This window comes from Podarcis raffonei, chromosome 15, assembly GCF_027172205.1.
Source record: "Podarcis raffonei isolate rPodRaf1 chromosome 15, rPodRaf1.pri, whole genome shotgun sequence".
Lineage (NCBI taxonomy): Eukaryota > Metazoa > Chordata > Lepidosauria > Squamata > Lacertidae > Podarcis > Podarcis raffonei.
In genome coordinates, this window is record NC_070616.1 from 33,297,412 (window position 1) to 33,311,055 (window position 13,644).

The 13,644-nt window shown below is 44.7% G+C and overlaps 1 protein-coding gene across 6 annotated transcripts in view; it reads right to left on the minus strand.

Moving 5' to 3' along the window:
• ROBO4 (roundabout guidance receptor 4) overlaps window positions 1-13,644 on the minus strand; it is a 108,235-nt gene that overhangs the window by 13,576 nt on the left and 81,015 nt on the right. For all 6 annotated transcript variants that reach the window (XM_053367480.1, XM_053367479.1, XM_053367483.1 and 3 more), the window contains one exon: window positions 3,130-3,539. In XM_053367480.1, the coding sequence (XP_053223455.1) occupies window positions 3,130-3,539 (410 nt within the window). The remainder of the gene's footprint in view (window positions 1-3,129; window positions 3,540-13,644) is intronic.

Sequence of the window (13,644 nt, forward strand, 5' to 3'; positions counted from 1 at the left end):
ACAGATCTGCACTGAACATTTAAAGCATATTCAGTGCACATTTAAAGCATACAACTTCTCCCAGGAGTTTGTTAAGGGTGCTAGGAATTTGTGAGGGGGGAAAACCACAGTTCCCTGAATTCTTTGGGGGGGAGCCATGAGCTTTAAATGCACACTGGGTGCGTTTATTTTCAACTTTTTAATTTTGTATTTTTATACTGTTGTGTCACCGTCCTGGGATCATATGGAGACGGAGGAGTAAGAAACGTTACTGATGATGATCGTGATGATGATGATGATATCACTACCTTACATACACAATATCCAGCAAGCCTAAATCCACAGAATCTGTGGCTGGGGTCTCACTGGCCCCGCACTTTGCAGTGCATTGTAAGCAAAAGTTTTGTTTTTACATTTTAATCACATACAGTGGTACCTGGGTTACAGATGCTTCAGGTTACAGACTCCGCTAACCCAGAAATATTACCTCGGGTTAAGAACTTTGCTTCAGGATGAGAACAGAAATTGCGCGATGGAGGCGCAGCGGCAGCAGGAGGCCGCATTAGCTAAAGTGGTGCTTCAGGTTAAGAACAGTTTCAGGTTAAGAACAGACCTCCAGAACGGATTAAGTTCTTAACCCAAGGTACCACTGTATATATATTTAAAACCTTTTAAAAATGTGGGTTGCGGGTCAACCCCCCGGTCAACCCCCCTAACAACGCCCCTGCTGCTGCCAGTCTCCCAACTGGCTGGGAATGGATTGTTCTGCAATGCCAAATGCAGAAATCTGGAGGGATGCCCAAAAGGCTTGTCTGGGGTGGAATCTACACACATATTTTTTTAAAAAATACTGTGAAAATTCTTTATTTCAAAACGTTTTGAAAAATCCATTGAATTTTGCATAGCTCACTTTCGCCATCTAGTGCCACATTTGCATATTGCACTTTGAGACACATTTAAAACATTTTAATTGCTGCTGTGTAGCTGAGTCCAAGGTCAAGCACACTAAGCCTTACCAGACCTCACAATGGAGGCCTGCGTGGGGGGGGGGGCAAAGGCTGGAAGAGTTTCGAAGGCATCAGTTAGGAAGGAGCGAAATCAATCCTCCCTCTGCCTATGAGGGGAAGGGAAATGGGAGCTGCCTCCTGGCCAGTCGCTCAGGGATTTTCAGCGTATTTGTGCCCAGAAGCTCTTTCCTCCTCCTGGCTCCCCTGGCCTCCTCTCCTTTTCGCTTGCTCCATCAATCTTGTCATTTACGGCCCTCAAAGTTTGCAATACGGGGAGAAGAACTTGAAACAAAAGCCTCGTTCTAACGGCAAGGGAGAATTACTGCCGCGATAAATCAAACCGCACTTCCCTGGCCGTCTGCCTTATTATGAGGAACAGAGATTGAATGGAAGGGCCCACAACCTGAGCAGGAGATACCGAATAAATCAACAGGGCTGTCGGCTGCACCGGAGAGGCTGGATCACACCCTGCGTGCAACTGAACTCCACTGTCCCAGAGGGTGTCTCAAAGGAGGGCAAGGCTCTGCTCACACACACTTGTAGAGTCGGCTGTCAGCTGGCAGGGCAGAGCCAGGGGGAGGAGGCTCCCTAGGTTGGGTAAAGGTAAAGGTAAAGGGACCCCTGACCATTAGGTCCAGTTGTGGCCGACTCTGGGGTTGCGGCGCTCATCTCGCATGACTAAGCCGCTTCTGGAGAACCAGAGCAGCGCATGGAAACGCCGTTTACCTTCCCGCCAGAGTGGTACCTATTTATCTACTTGCACTTTGACGTGCTTTCGAACTGCTACGTTGGCAGGAACTTTTCCCCATAATGAGGCACAATTAATATCCTTTTAAAAACAGCAGCAGCAACAAGCATTTGTCCTCCCCCACAGAACCATTTTGCTCTGTGTTTCAATCTGTTTCCCTAAACTACAGCACAAGCCTATGCATATCTACTCAGAAGTAAGTCCCGCTGAGTTCAATGAGATTTACTTGCAGGAAGGTAGGTGTAGGATTGCAGCCTGTGCTGTGTGTTCCCCCCCCCACACACACACACACCAAAACCACACAATTCTCTTTATGTACAGATAAATAAGGACTCAAATAAAACTGAATACATACAATCAGTAGAACTAATACATAATTATACTCCATAAAACGGATGCTATCCACCAAATATTTTATGGCCTCTAGCCCTCATATTTTGCTTTAGCTTTATATTCACATCAGAGCAGCTGGAGAAGGAGGAAGCTGAAACATTTTGCTATAAAAAATTAATTTGTTTTCTTAGTCCTTGGACTAAATATATGTTTTTAGTGATTAATGCACCCTACCAGGATCCAGAGCTAACTTGTCTAAAATGTTACCAAGTGTTAAAAATAGTTTCTTCCTCTGTGTGTGTGTGACTGTGCACACATGTGGGGAGATAAATAGATAGATATAGATAGATGATAGATATAGATAGATAGATGATAGATGATAGATAGATAGATAGATAGATAGATAGATAGATAGATGATAGATAGATAGAGATAGATGATAGATAGATAGATAGATAGATATAGATATAGATTTGAGAGACATTCACACCTATATCTATCTTGTCATAACCTCACTTTCTGTTTTACAGTGATCCCAGTAATTCCTATCTTACTTATTACTCCAAAATGCAATAAAAATGGACCACTCTTCAATAAAATTTTCTCTTCCCATCTCCCTTGATTATATTTTTTAACAAGCTGCCATTTTGTTAAAATCTGCTCTCCTCTGATTTGATTCCTATATTGCTTATCCGCTTGTGAATTCATTTTTATTTTTATTTTGCTGATGGACTCCACTGGTGCCGGACGCTTTGGGCACCTTTTATGGAAAGGCGGTGCCTGAAAATAACAAGCAAATAAATAAGCAGAAGGGCACCAGTTATTTGCTACAAGGAAGGGAAGCGGAGGTGTGTGGTCAGTGGACTAGGGGGACTAGGCTAGTCTCTTAAATGTTCCCGGTAAATTAGAGTACTAAAATATTAAAGCCTGGTGCCTCCTTCCCAAAGTCTGGGAAGTTTCTGCCAGGCTTAGGGAGGGAAGCACAGCCCCACATCACCCTTGCAAGCCTCTGGCCCTAACTGTTCCCCTGTGAACATTTTCACCTGGAAAGGATGCTGTTACCTGTCAACGCCTTGTCTATGTCCCTCTGGGCCAGCCCAAAGCAGAAGCTGTCCACCGCCACGGCCAGAGCTTGGGCAAAACTGGCGTCAACAAGGAAGGAGCCATCAGTGGAACTGACCAGGCTGCAGCGGGTGCTGGTGCCGTTGTCCTCCGAGACAGATCCCCACCCGTTGAGCAGGGAGCCCCCCAGCGAGGCGTCGTCCTCACTCAGGCTGGACGAGGGGGTCCAGCAGAAACTGCGGAAGAACTTTGTGGAACGGCAGCCACCTTCCTCCTCCATGTTGGGGTCGTCGTCGTCGTCCACGGCACTGTTCTCTAGCAGCTCGGAGGCCAGCGGACCACAGATGTAGCCATAGGTATGAGGTGGGGAGAAGACCCGCGGAGGAGCGGAAACGCCGTCGCTCTGTTGCCTTAGGAGAAAGGCAATAAAAGTAGGCAATTAAAGCCATGTCCAGCAAGGAGAAATGAGCAACATTGGTTCAACAACATCAGTAGATGTGTAGCATTAAATACACATTAGCATTTCTTAAACAGTACAAGAATGAGGACACAAGAGTCCTTTGAAATTCACACTTCTCCAAATTTTACTGTGCAGACCTCCAGTCAAGTAATGTCTATAAAAATGCATACGTTAAAAATACCGTGAGCCTAAAAAGTCACATGTCGGTGAAAATGGCTCCATGTCTATGGAATGCTTTCTCCAGGGAAGTTTGTCTGCTGCCTTCATTATACACCTTTAGGAGCCAGGCAAAAACATTCCTTTTTAAACCAGGCTGTTGGTTATTCTTACTGACATCCATCACCCTTTTAGAATGTGGCTCTTTTGGGGTTGTTGTTTTTTTAAAAAAATTGTGTTATTGTTTTTGGTTTGATTTTATATGTTGTGATCTTGTTTGTGAACCACCCTGAGACCTCCGGGTGTAGGGCAGTGAATATTGAATAAATAAATAATAAATAAAATAATAAAATAAAATAACACAAAAATGCACTTCATTAGGGGAAACATCTTTGCACAAAATGTATATATTAGGCAAAGTTGCAAACAAGCATGCCAAATTACAGAAATGCGCACCCAAAATAGTGGTGCATTTGCATCAGGAAATGCAGAGAACTAAGCTGAAGATTGGAAGACTGGAAGACACAGAAAAGCAAAAGGTGACAGATTTCCCCGTCTCTGCTAAGAGGGCTGGTGGTCTCTCCCTCCTTGGAGGACTTCAAGCTGAGGTCAGATAGTCATTGGCTGGGTTAGGCTCTAGCGCTGGACTGCCTGCCTCTTGAGGGAGGTTGGACTGGACCTCTCCACCTCTATGGTTCAAGGATGCTATGAGCCATCTCTGATATAGAGTAAAAAAAAAAAACCCAAATGCTTTAGGCTCTGGGAAGTGGTGGTCCACTGTGGCCTTAGGTCTCATTTCATGCAGTCTCATTTCAGCAATAGGGTGGTACAGAGAGAAAGAGAGAGGAAAACGGAGAGAGGGAGGGGGGAGCTATACAGTCCTGCAATGCTGCAAACTCTGCCACTTTTGGTTCTGCTTCTGCCCTCCACCACTCGCCATCAGTTGCAGCCCCAAGTGGACATCTCCAATGGCTCAACAGACCCTTCCTAACCCTTTCAGGATGCTCCAACCCCTTCATCATCCCTGGCACGTTTCTATGGGGCATCCCATCCTGCCAGCAGCCTCCCACCCAAGAAATGACCCAACTGAGGTCTGCTTTGGCAGTGCTGCAACATCCGGAGTTCTCCAAGTGTTACCCGTGTCCATCTGCCCGCATTATTCGCTTAAGTGCCCTTCCTTTATTTTATCTTTTGCTAAACCCGCACAAAATCCCTGACAGAGGCAAATTGCCCATGCTGGAGCTCTGCCAAGGATCTCTTTGGTATTTGGCATGGAGTGGAATGATGATGCTCATCTTTTAAAGAGCATTCGGGGGGGGGGCAGCTGAAACTGCCAGAAAAGGAAACCAGCAATCCAGAGGTTTTGATTTAATTAGCAACTTGTTCATGCGACTCTTCATTTCAGGGATACATCGTCCCGGTTAAATTACAAGGTAAATCTCAGCAAAGAACTCTTTAAGAAGGCGAGTGCTATTCCCAGCACGGGCTTGTTTCTGTCAACTCCAACTCAACCACTGGCACATTGCTCAGCTTTTCTGTTCTTCGGTCTATTACATTCCACAGTTGCCCTGTTTACCCTTGCGATGAATTCTTCTGCATTTGGAATGAGCAAATCAGTCGTTTTTTGTTTCTGGCTGGTTCCAATCTGAAGTTCAGTTCTCAACATTTCCACATCAGTTTGTGATTTATTTATTTTTAAGTCTTCATGAAAATTCATCAGCAATTTTGCCTCATATACAAATTTTTGCAAAGCAGTCCCATCCCCACCACTACCACATAGAATACATTTCTATGGCTAGCTTGTTCTGGTCCATGCATTTCTGTACACATTACCTGTGAATTAAGTTATTTCCATTACGTGTGAATTAAGTTACTGGCCTCGGCCCAGTATAGCTGAAGCAGCGTCTCCACCCCCATCATTCAGCCCAGACACTGAGGTCCAGCTCTGAGGGCCTTCTGGTGGTTCCCTCACTGCGAGAAGTAAGGTCACAGGGAACCAGGCAGAGGGCCTTCTCAGTGGTGGTGCCCGCCCTGTGTAACGCCCTCCCATCAGATGTCAAGGAAATAAACAACTATCTGACTTTTAGAATACATCTGAAGGCAGCCCTGTTTAGGGAAGTTTTTAATGTTTGATGTTTTATCATGTTTTTAATATTCTGTTGGGAGCTGCCCAGAGTGGCTGGGGAAGCCTGGCCAGATGGGTGGGGTATAAATTATTATTATTATTATTATTATTATTATTATTATTATTATTATTATTATCTTTAAATGTGAACTGAATGCCCATTCCTATATGACACAAACACCAAGCCCCAGCAGGGCACTTAGATAATTTTAGACTCTGCACTTAAATAATCTTATTGGGAGGGGAGGGTTCTTTAGGTGGGGGAACCTCACAGGCTTATTGGTGTGGTGTAGTGGTTAAGAGCAGTGGACTCGTAATCTGGTGAACCAGGTTCACGTCTCCGCTCCTCCACATGCAGCTGCTGGGTGACTTTGGGCTAGTCACACTTCTCTGAAGTCTCTCAGCCTCACTCACCTCACAGGGTGTTTGTTGTGAGAGAGGAAGGAGAAGGAGAATGTTAGCCGCTTTGAGACTCCTTTGGGTAGTGATAAAGCGGGATTTGAAATCCAAACTCCTCTTCTTCTTCTTCTTCTTCTTCTTCTTCTTCTTCTTCTTCTTCTTCTTCTTCTTGAAGCCCACAAGCACACCTCCTGTGGCCTGCAAGACCATTTTGGCCTTTATGGTGTGGGTGGTCATGTGAACAACTTTGCTCACTTCAAAACGTGGAAAGCCAGTCTTGGCTGCTGTTAAAGGACTGCCCTGCTCATTCCACTGAGTGGAGCCCTGGACGTCTGCCCCAAAGTCCTGCCCTGAAGGCACAACTGCACAGCCCTGAAAGCTGCCAACCGTCAGCTCTACTAATGCCTCTCAGAAAATCCCAGCTGAAAGCGGATTTGTCAGCTGTTGATGGAGGGTTTTATTGCCAGCTTGCCGGTGTATCCTGGTGACATTCCAGGGGAGCATTCATGTGGCTACGGTGCTCAACCCTTTAGATATGGCTTGTATAAAGATGTATGTGTGTGTAACTGCAGGTTTCTTGTCCCTCCATAACCACCGTGCCATTCCGAGCCTTTCCCAAGGGGCTGGAAAACATTTTGCAGTCAGCCCTGAATGCAACTGACTTAGCATCAAAAGCTGTGGTCAGGCCACATCCTGCCCTCAGGCCCAGAGGCCTCGGAGACAGCAGCCTAGCATGAAAAGGAGGGAGAGGCAAATTGCTCTGTGAAACCCACCACATATTCAGGCATGCTGGGTTGGGGCTCCTCTTCAGAATGAAGGGGATCAGCAGGATAGGGCAGAGGGAACCAAAGGCGGCTGATCCTGCCTACGCCAGTTCTTGGAGCCCTGAAATGAACTGCACAAAAAGCCCCTCAAGATTGGGGAGTTATCACGCAGAGAGCCTAACTGCAAGTTAGCAATTGTATTGAAGATTTCCCTGCTCAAAATAAGTACAGTGGTACCTCAGTTTAAGAACTTAATTCATTCCGGAGTTCCGTTCTTAACCTGAAACTGTTCTTAACCTGAGGTACCACTTTAGCTAATGGGGCCTCCTGCTGCCACCACGCCACCGCCACACAATTTCTGTTCTCATTCTGAAGCAAAGTTCTTAACCTGAGGTACTATTTATGGGTTAGCGGAGTCTGTAACCTGAAGCATCTGTAACCTGAGGTACCACTGTATCAGGTGCTGGATTAGAGTTGAGGGGGGAGTGTCTCATTGGCAACAATGGGAGATTATTTCTGAATGCTAATTTCCATGGCAAGGGTTTTTTTTTTACCAAGATGTCAGCCCGGGATGGAAGCCTTGAGCTAGTAGCTGTGCTGATTCCCACACATCCCAGTTTTAAAAAAACGTGAATCATGGGGAGAACGGAACGTCTCCATTTCTCTTTCCCCCTTCCACCCACTGTTTTCCTTCCTTCCTTAGGGTTCTCACATTATCGCAATAAAACAGTGCAGACCCTTCTTTCCTTCCCTGCCCTCTCCCCTGGCTCCCCTCCCTCTGTTCTCATTCCCTGTTTGTTGTTGTCGCTGCTGCATTTTCATTTCTGATGTTCAGTCGTGAGCATGTTCTGGAGTGCCCAGGCTCATGGGCTCAGATAAGGGATAAATGAGTGTCAATGTGTTGCTTGGCTCTGAGATTAACAACTGTTAGGGTGCAGAGGTTTCCATCTCTGCATTGTGCCTCCCACTTCTTCCAGTTCTGGTGTTATCCAACCAAGCAGAAATACCCAGGAAGGGGCAGAGCAGAACTAGGAAAAGGGGTGTGTGGCCAGTTGTGGCGAGGGCATCCTGTGGGTCAGATCCAGAGGTCTGGAAAGCCTCATTTGGGCTTCAGACCTGAGTTTCTCCGCTATAGTTCAACAGCAAAAAATATGCTGTGCACATACATGATCTCAGGTTCAATGTCCTACTTGAGAGACTCAGACAGCAGACTGACCAAGATTCTGGAGATGTGCTCCCAGTTAGAGGAGCCAGGCAATGGAGAAGGGGCCAAAGATTTGACCAGGGATGTGGGTGGCACTGTGGTCTAAACCACTGAGCCTAGGGCTTGTTCGAATCCTCATGTTCGAATCCTCATGACGGGGTGAGCTCCCGTTGCTCGGTCCCTGCTCCTGCCAACCTAGCAGTTCGAAAGCACGTCGAAGTGCAAGTAGATAAATAGGTACCACTCCAGCGGGAAGGTAAACGGCATTTCCGTGCACTGCTCTGGTTCGCTAGAAGCAGCTTAGTCATGCTGGCCACATGACCCGGAAGCTGTACGCCGGCTCCCTCAGTGATTAAAGCGAGATGAGTGCCGCAACCCCAGAGTCGGTCACAACTGGACCTAATGGTCAGGGGTCCCTTTACTTTTACCTTTAAGGCAACTTCTTAGGGATGTGGGTGGCGCTGTGGTCTAAACCATTGAGCCTAGGGCTTGCCGATCGGAAGGTCGGCAGTTCAAATCTCCAACGGGTGAGCTCCCGTTGCTCAGTCCCAGCTCCTGCCAACCTAGCAGTTTGAAAGCACGTCAAAGTGCAAGTAGATAAATAGGTACCAGTCTGGTGGGAAGGTAAACAGCGTTTCCATGCGCTGCTCTGGTTTGCCAGAAGTTGCTTAGTCATGCTGGCTCCCTCGGCCAATAAAACAAGATGAGCGCTGCAACCCCAGAGTCATCCGTGACTGGACTTAACTGTCAGGGATCCTTTACCTTTAAGGCAACCTCTTACACTTTGCACTACAACAACACTAGACTCTCAGTCATACCAGGGAAGCAGAGTGTATACCCAATTCCCCGCCCCTGAAGAGGAGATGTGGCTTGGAGCAGGGAGGCCAGGCAGCTGGCAAGCCAGACCGGCTGAGGCTTGTTAAACATGTCTTAAGCTGGCAGGCAGTTGTCCCGCCTAGGCTCCAAATGGAGCTGTAATTATCTGAGTGGGATCAATGAGCTTCCCGTAAAATCAGCAACTCCATGTCCCAGCCCCAATTACAAAAGTGTAAGGAGTCGGTTTTGCGGGGAGAGCCGTCCCCAAACTGCAGAGGCAGCAGTTACAGCGCATTAGCTAATTGCAGCCAGCGAGGCTTCGGCTGGCAGAAGGATGGAGCTGGAGGCTTCCTGTTAAGTGCAGTTCCCACAAGACCAGGGTGGGGAAAGGGGCCGCATGCCCAGGAGGTCCTTCAACCCACCCTGGGGCAAGGGGGAGAGCAGAGCCAGCCTGGGCTGCATGACACAGACCTTCAAACCAAAGGCATCAAAGCAAATCAGGGAGTGCGAGTGGCTTGTGCATCCATCATATCTGGATGTTGTGCCAAGCAGTGCAATGGGGTAGTAACCCTGCACAGGGCCAGCCCACCTCTGTAGCACTTGGGGAGAGAATTTCTTAGGGGGTTGTACCAAGTGCAGGAACCAGTGTGGGCAGGCAAAGTTAGTTCCTGTGAATGCTGAATATTCAGGTATTTGGTTAAATTGCAAACTTCAATTATTTGGTTTGTTTTATACTGGAACTATTGATTTGCTGTTATTTCCTGGATCTGTTTTTTAGGTGTGTTTTTTTAAAGGATTTTGTATTTTTGTCTACTCCCTTGTAACCTTAATTGCTTTTTTCCATTGTTGCCCACTCTGGGATAAAAAATACTCAATGAAGAGTGAGTTTAAAAAACCGTATTTTTCGCTCTATAAGATGCACCAGACCATAAGACGCACCTAGTTTTTGGAGGAGGAAAACAAACAAAATATTCTGAATCTCAGAAGCCAGAACAGCAAGAGGGATCGCTGTGCAGTGATCCCTCTTGCTGTTCTGGCTTCTGGGATAGCTGCGCAGCCTGCATTCGCTCCTTAAGACGCACACACATTTCCCCTTACTTTTTAGGAGGGAAAAAGTGAGTCTTATAGAGCAAAAAATACGGTATTTCATATGAATAACAATAAATAAAAATATAGTTTTGTGTTTTTGGTCTCCCATCATCAAAGGATGGGTGAAATAGGCAATGAATTTTGCCCTAAGAAAGCATTTATCTGCCCAAGTCATTTATGGCAAAGTACTTTAAGGCTCTGCCATGAATTGGATATTCAAATTACTCCCCTGCCTCCTCCAGATACTGTTCCAAAGAGGAACTTGTGCACATCCCATGCAGAGAGATGCAGAAGTCTCTTCCATGTCAGAAGAACATCCATGCATTGTGGAACTGAGATTTTCTCCTTTGCAGAAAAGCACATGTAGCATACATGAACCACCTTTACATGTTTTCAGGGAATGTGCAGGGGGCCACCTCCCTAGGGCTATTAGGCTTGGCTAGAAGACAAAACAGAAACCAACACAGAAGCTGGTTGAAACAAATCAGGACACAGGACTTAGACAGCATATTTGTGCAATAATCCAAGCACTGTGGTTTGAATTGGGGTTTCAGAGACACTGTGCTTTCTTTGAAGGGAGGAGGAGAGAGGAAGAGAAAGAAGAAAAGCAGCAAACCCACCCCTGAACTTTTCTTCCAATTTTACTGTTCTTCTAAAATCATCCCCCTCGTTTCAGGTTTCACTTTTGCCCTCCTTGCCACTCTAAAAATTCAGGATTTCAAATTTTTGGGCCCTAGAGCGGTTCTCAAACTTTTTTCTCTGGGCCACCCTTCCAGAATAAAAGTGTGCTCATGCCACTTTTTATATAAGAAATACACTGGAAAACAAAAATAAACAATAAACAACTGCTAGCAATGCTTGATTAATAACATAGAACAGAAGTACTTTATAATCTGATCATGGGACCTCAAGAAAGTATAAAGCAACGCAGCTACATAAGAACACAAATCATTCCCTTACACTTGATGTTCTTGCTCTCGTTTTGAAAAGGTATCTATTCTGCAATATATACTGAAATGTTCCTTTGAATTTCCTTGAGCCTTCCCATCACAATTGCCATCCTCTTTTTAAAAAAATGATATTTATTAAGATTTTTCCATTATCAAACAATCAAAGAAAAACACAAAAACACAAAAAAGAAAACGAAACAAAAAAAAAATTAAAAACACATAAAATTCAAAGTCTTCACTTTCAATAACATATTTTCCTGACTTCCCCCCACCTCCCCCTCTTGTATTCCAGTTCAAATTGTTGGCTCAACAAGTTCTTATCCCCAATTTTTAACCTTTTTACATTTCAGTCATTTTAGAAAAACCAATTTTAACTTTTAAACTTTTAGCTTATAAATTTATAACTTATAACTTATAACTTATAAACATCAATAATTACACATCTGTTCTCATTCTTAAAGCCTTTTTCTAAAGTCGACCTAAATTCCCTTCCACGATTTCCCCAATTCTCATACCGATAACAAAACAAAATAAAAGCAAAACAAATTATAATTATGCCCCCTTTGGATTCCCAAACTCCACCCTCCCCTTTCCCGGTTCCAATCCCAATAATCGTCCATCAGTCAATCTACTCTCAGCCTGGGGATCTCACGTCCGAGGCTCTCAATTCTCTCTCAGTTCCTCTCTGCCGGCTTTTTGGATAGTCCTTAGTATTAAACACCAAATCTCGGAGAAGCTCTAGTCCAATAAAGTCCATATTTCTTCCAACCAGACCTCCATACTCAAAAGTGGAGCCTAAGTCTTGTTTCTTACTCTTTTTAAATCCAAATGTCCTGAAAGCTCCAACTTCCATCTTAATAAGATTTGTAATCCATAGGTCTTCAGATCTCCACACAAGAAGATCTCTCCATTCTTCAGTCTCCAATTCAAACCAAATTTTCACCATCAAGTTCTTATTTTCCTTTGCAGCCATCATGCCAGGCCTCTGGCTCTTCTTTACCATCTGTAAAATTACAGCTCCTCCTTCCTTTTTCTCAGGAACACCATATATCTCTTTCTTCCCACTCTCAAAGCTCTCAAGTTTCTCTTCTTGTTCAGCTGCATGAGCTTCCTGAGTCGGTTCCTTGTCAGATTCAATGAATTTGTTTACTGTTAAGTCCAGAGTTGTAACATTTGTAGCCAAAACATCAATTTGGCCTTGTAACTTTCCCAAGAGAACAAAGACTCTGTCCAGTTCAGCTTGAATTTCCCCTCCTTCAGCCATTCTTGTAATGTCCCAAAACCCCCTCTAGAGGGATTTTGGTTACTTAGTGTTCTTTCCAGTTCAAATCCAAAAATCAAAATTAGTTTGTATCAGTTCTTCCTTGTTTTCAACAAAATATAGTCAAATTGTAACAAGTATAGCCAGCAGAAGCAACAGAAACAAAGTTCTCTTTTTCCGTCTGACAGCTAATTTGACAGCTGTCAAACTCTTCCAATACCTTCAACAGGCTCTCTCGCGGATCACTCCCGGGTCCGGGGGGTGGCACTTCAACTCCCAAAATTAGCTCTTATCCTCCAGTAAGATTTCTTCTAGTGCCAAATCGTGAAATTAATGTCTTTTGCCAAATGATAAAAGAAAAAATTCTCTCGACCTTAGTTAGCAGGTCCTTGCTTTAGATTATTTACAGGAGGAGGAGGCTGACTTCCTGTTTACACCTCCCCTGATCGTATCTAATTCATCAAAAAAAATTCTTTAAAAATCCAATTTCCGTACAACTCATGGGTTGTTATTTTGGAGTCCAAATCACAAGAAGAAGTCAGCGCTCTCCGGCCATGGCACGCGGCTTCACTCCACAGGAGAAGCAGACGACTCACAGCACCGCGCCGCTCACCCCGTCCCCCATTCCGGAGCCTTTAAAAAGGCTCCTTCGCGAGAGATTGGTTACATTATCATCAAATAAATGAAGTGTTTAAATTAGACAGTAAAATAGGCTTCCAGGTGGAAAAATCAAAATTAGAGACTGAACTGTTAGAATCCAGTACTAAGAATTTGTCAAAAATGTATGATCTGCTGCTGAAATGGAATACACAAGATGAAATGGTAAAATCAAGTATGATTAAATGGGCTCAGGACATTGGTCATAACATCATGTTTGCTGATTGGGAAAAGTTGTGGACCACCGGGTTGAAGTTTACGGCGTGTAACGCCTTAAGAGAAAATATAATGAAAATGATTTATAGGTGGTACATAACCCCAGTCAAGCTTGCAAAGATCTACCACTTGCCTGATAATAAATGTTGGAAATGTAAAGAAAAGGAAGGTACATTCTTTCACCTCTGGTGGACGTGCCCGAAGATTAAGGCATTCTGGGAAATGATTTACAATGAACTGAAAAAGGTATTTAAATATACTTTCACCAAGAAACCAGAGGCCTTTCTCTTGGGTATTGTCGGCCAGGGGGTGTTAAAGACAGATACAATTTTTTTTATGTATGCTACAACAGCAGCTAGAATACTTATTGCAAAGTACTGGAAGACACAGGATTTACCCACACTGGAAGAATGGCAGA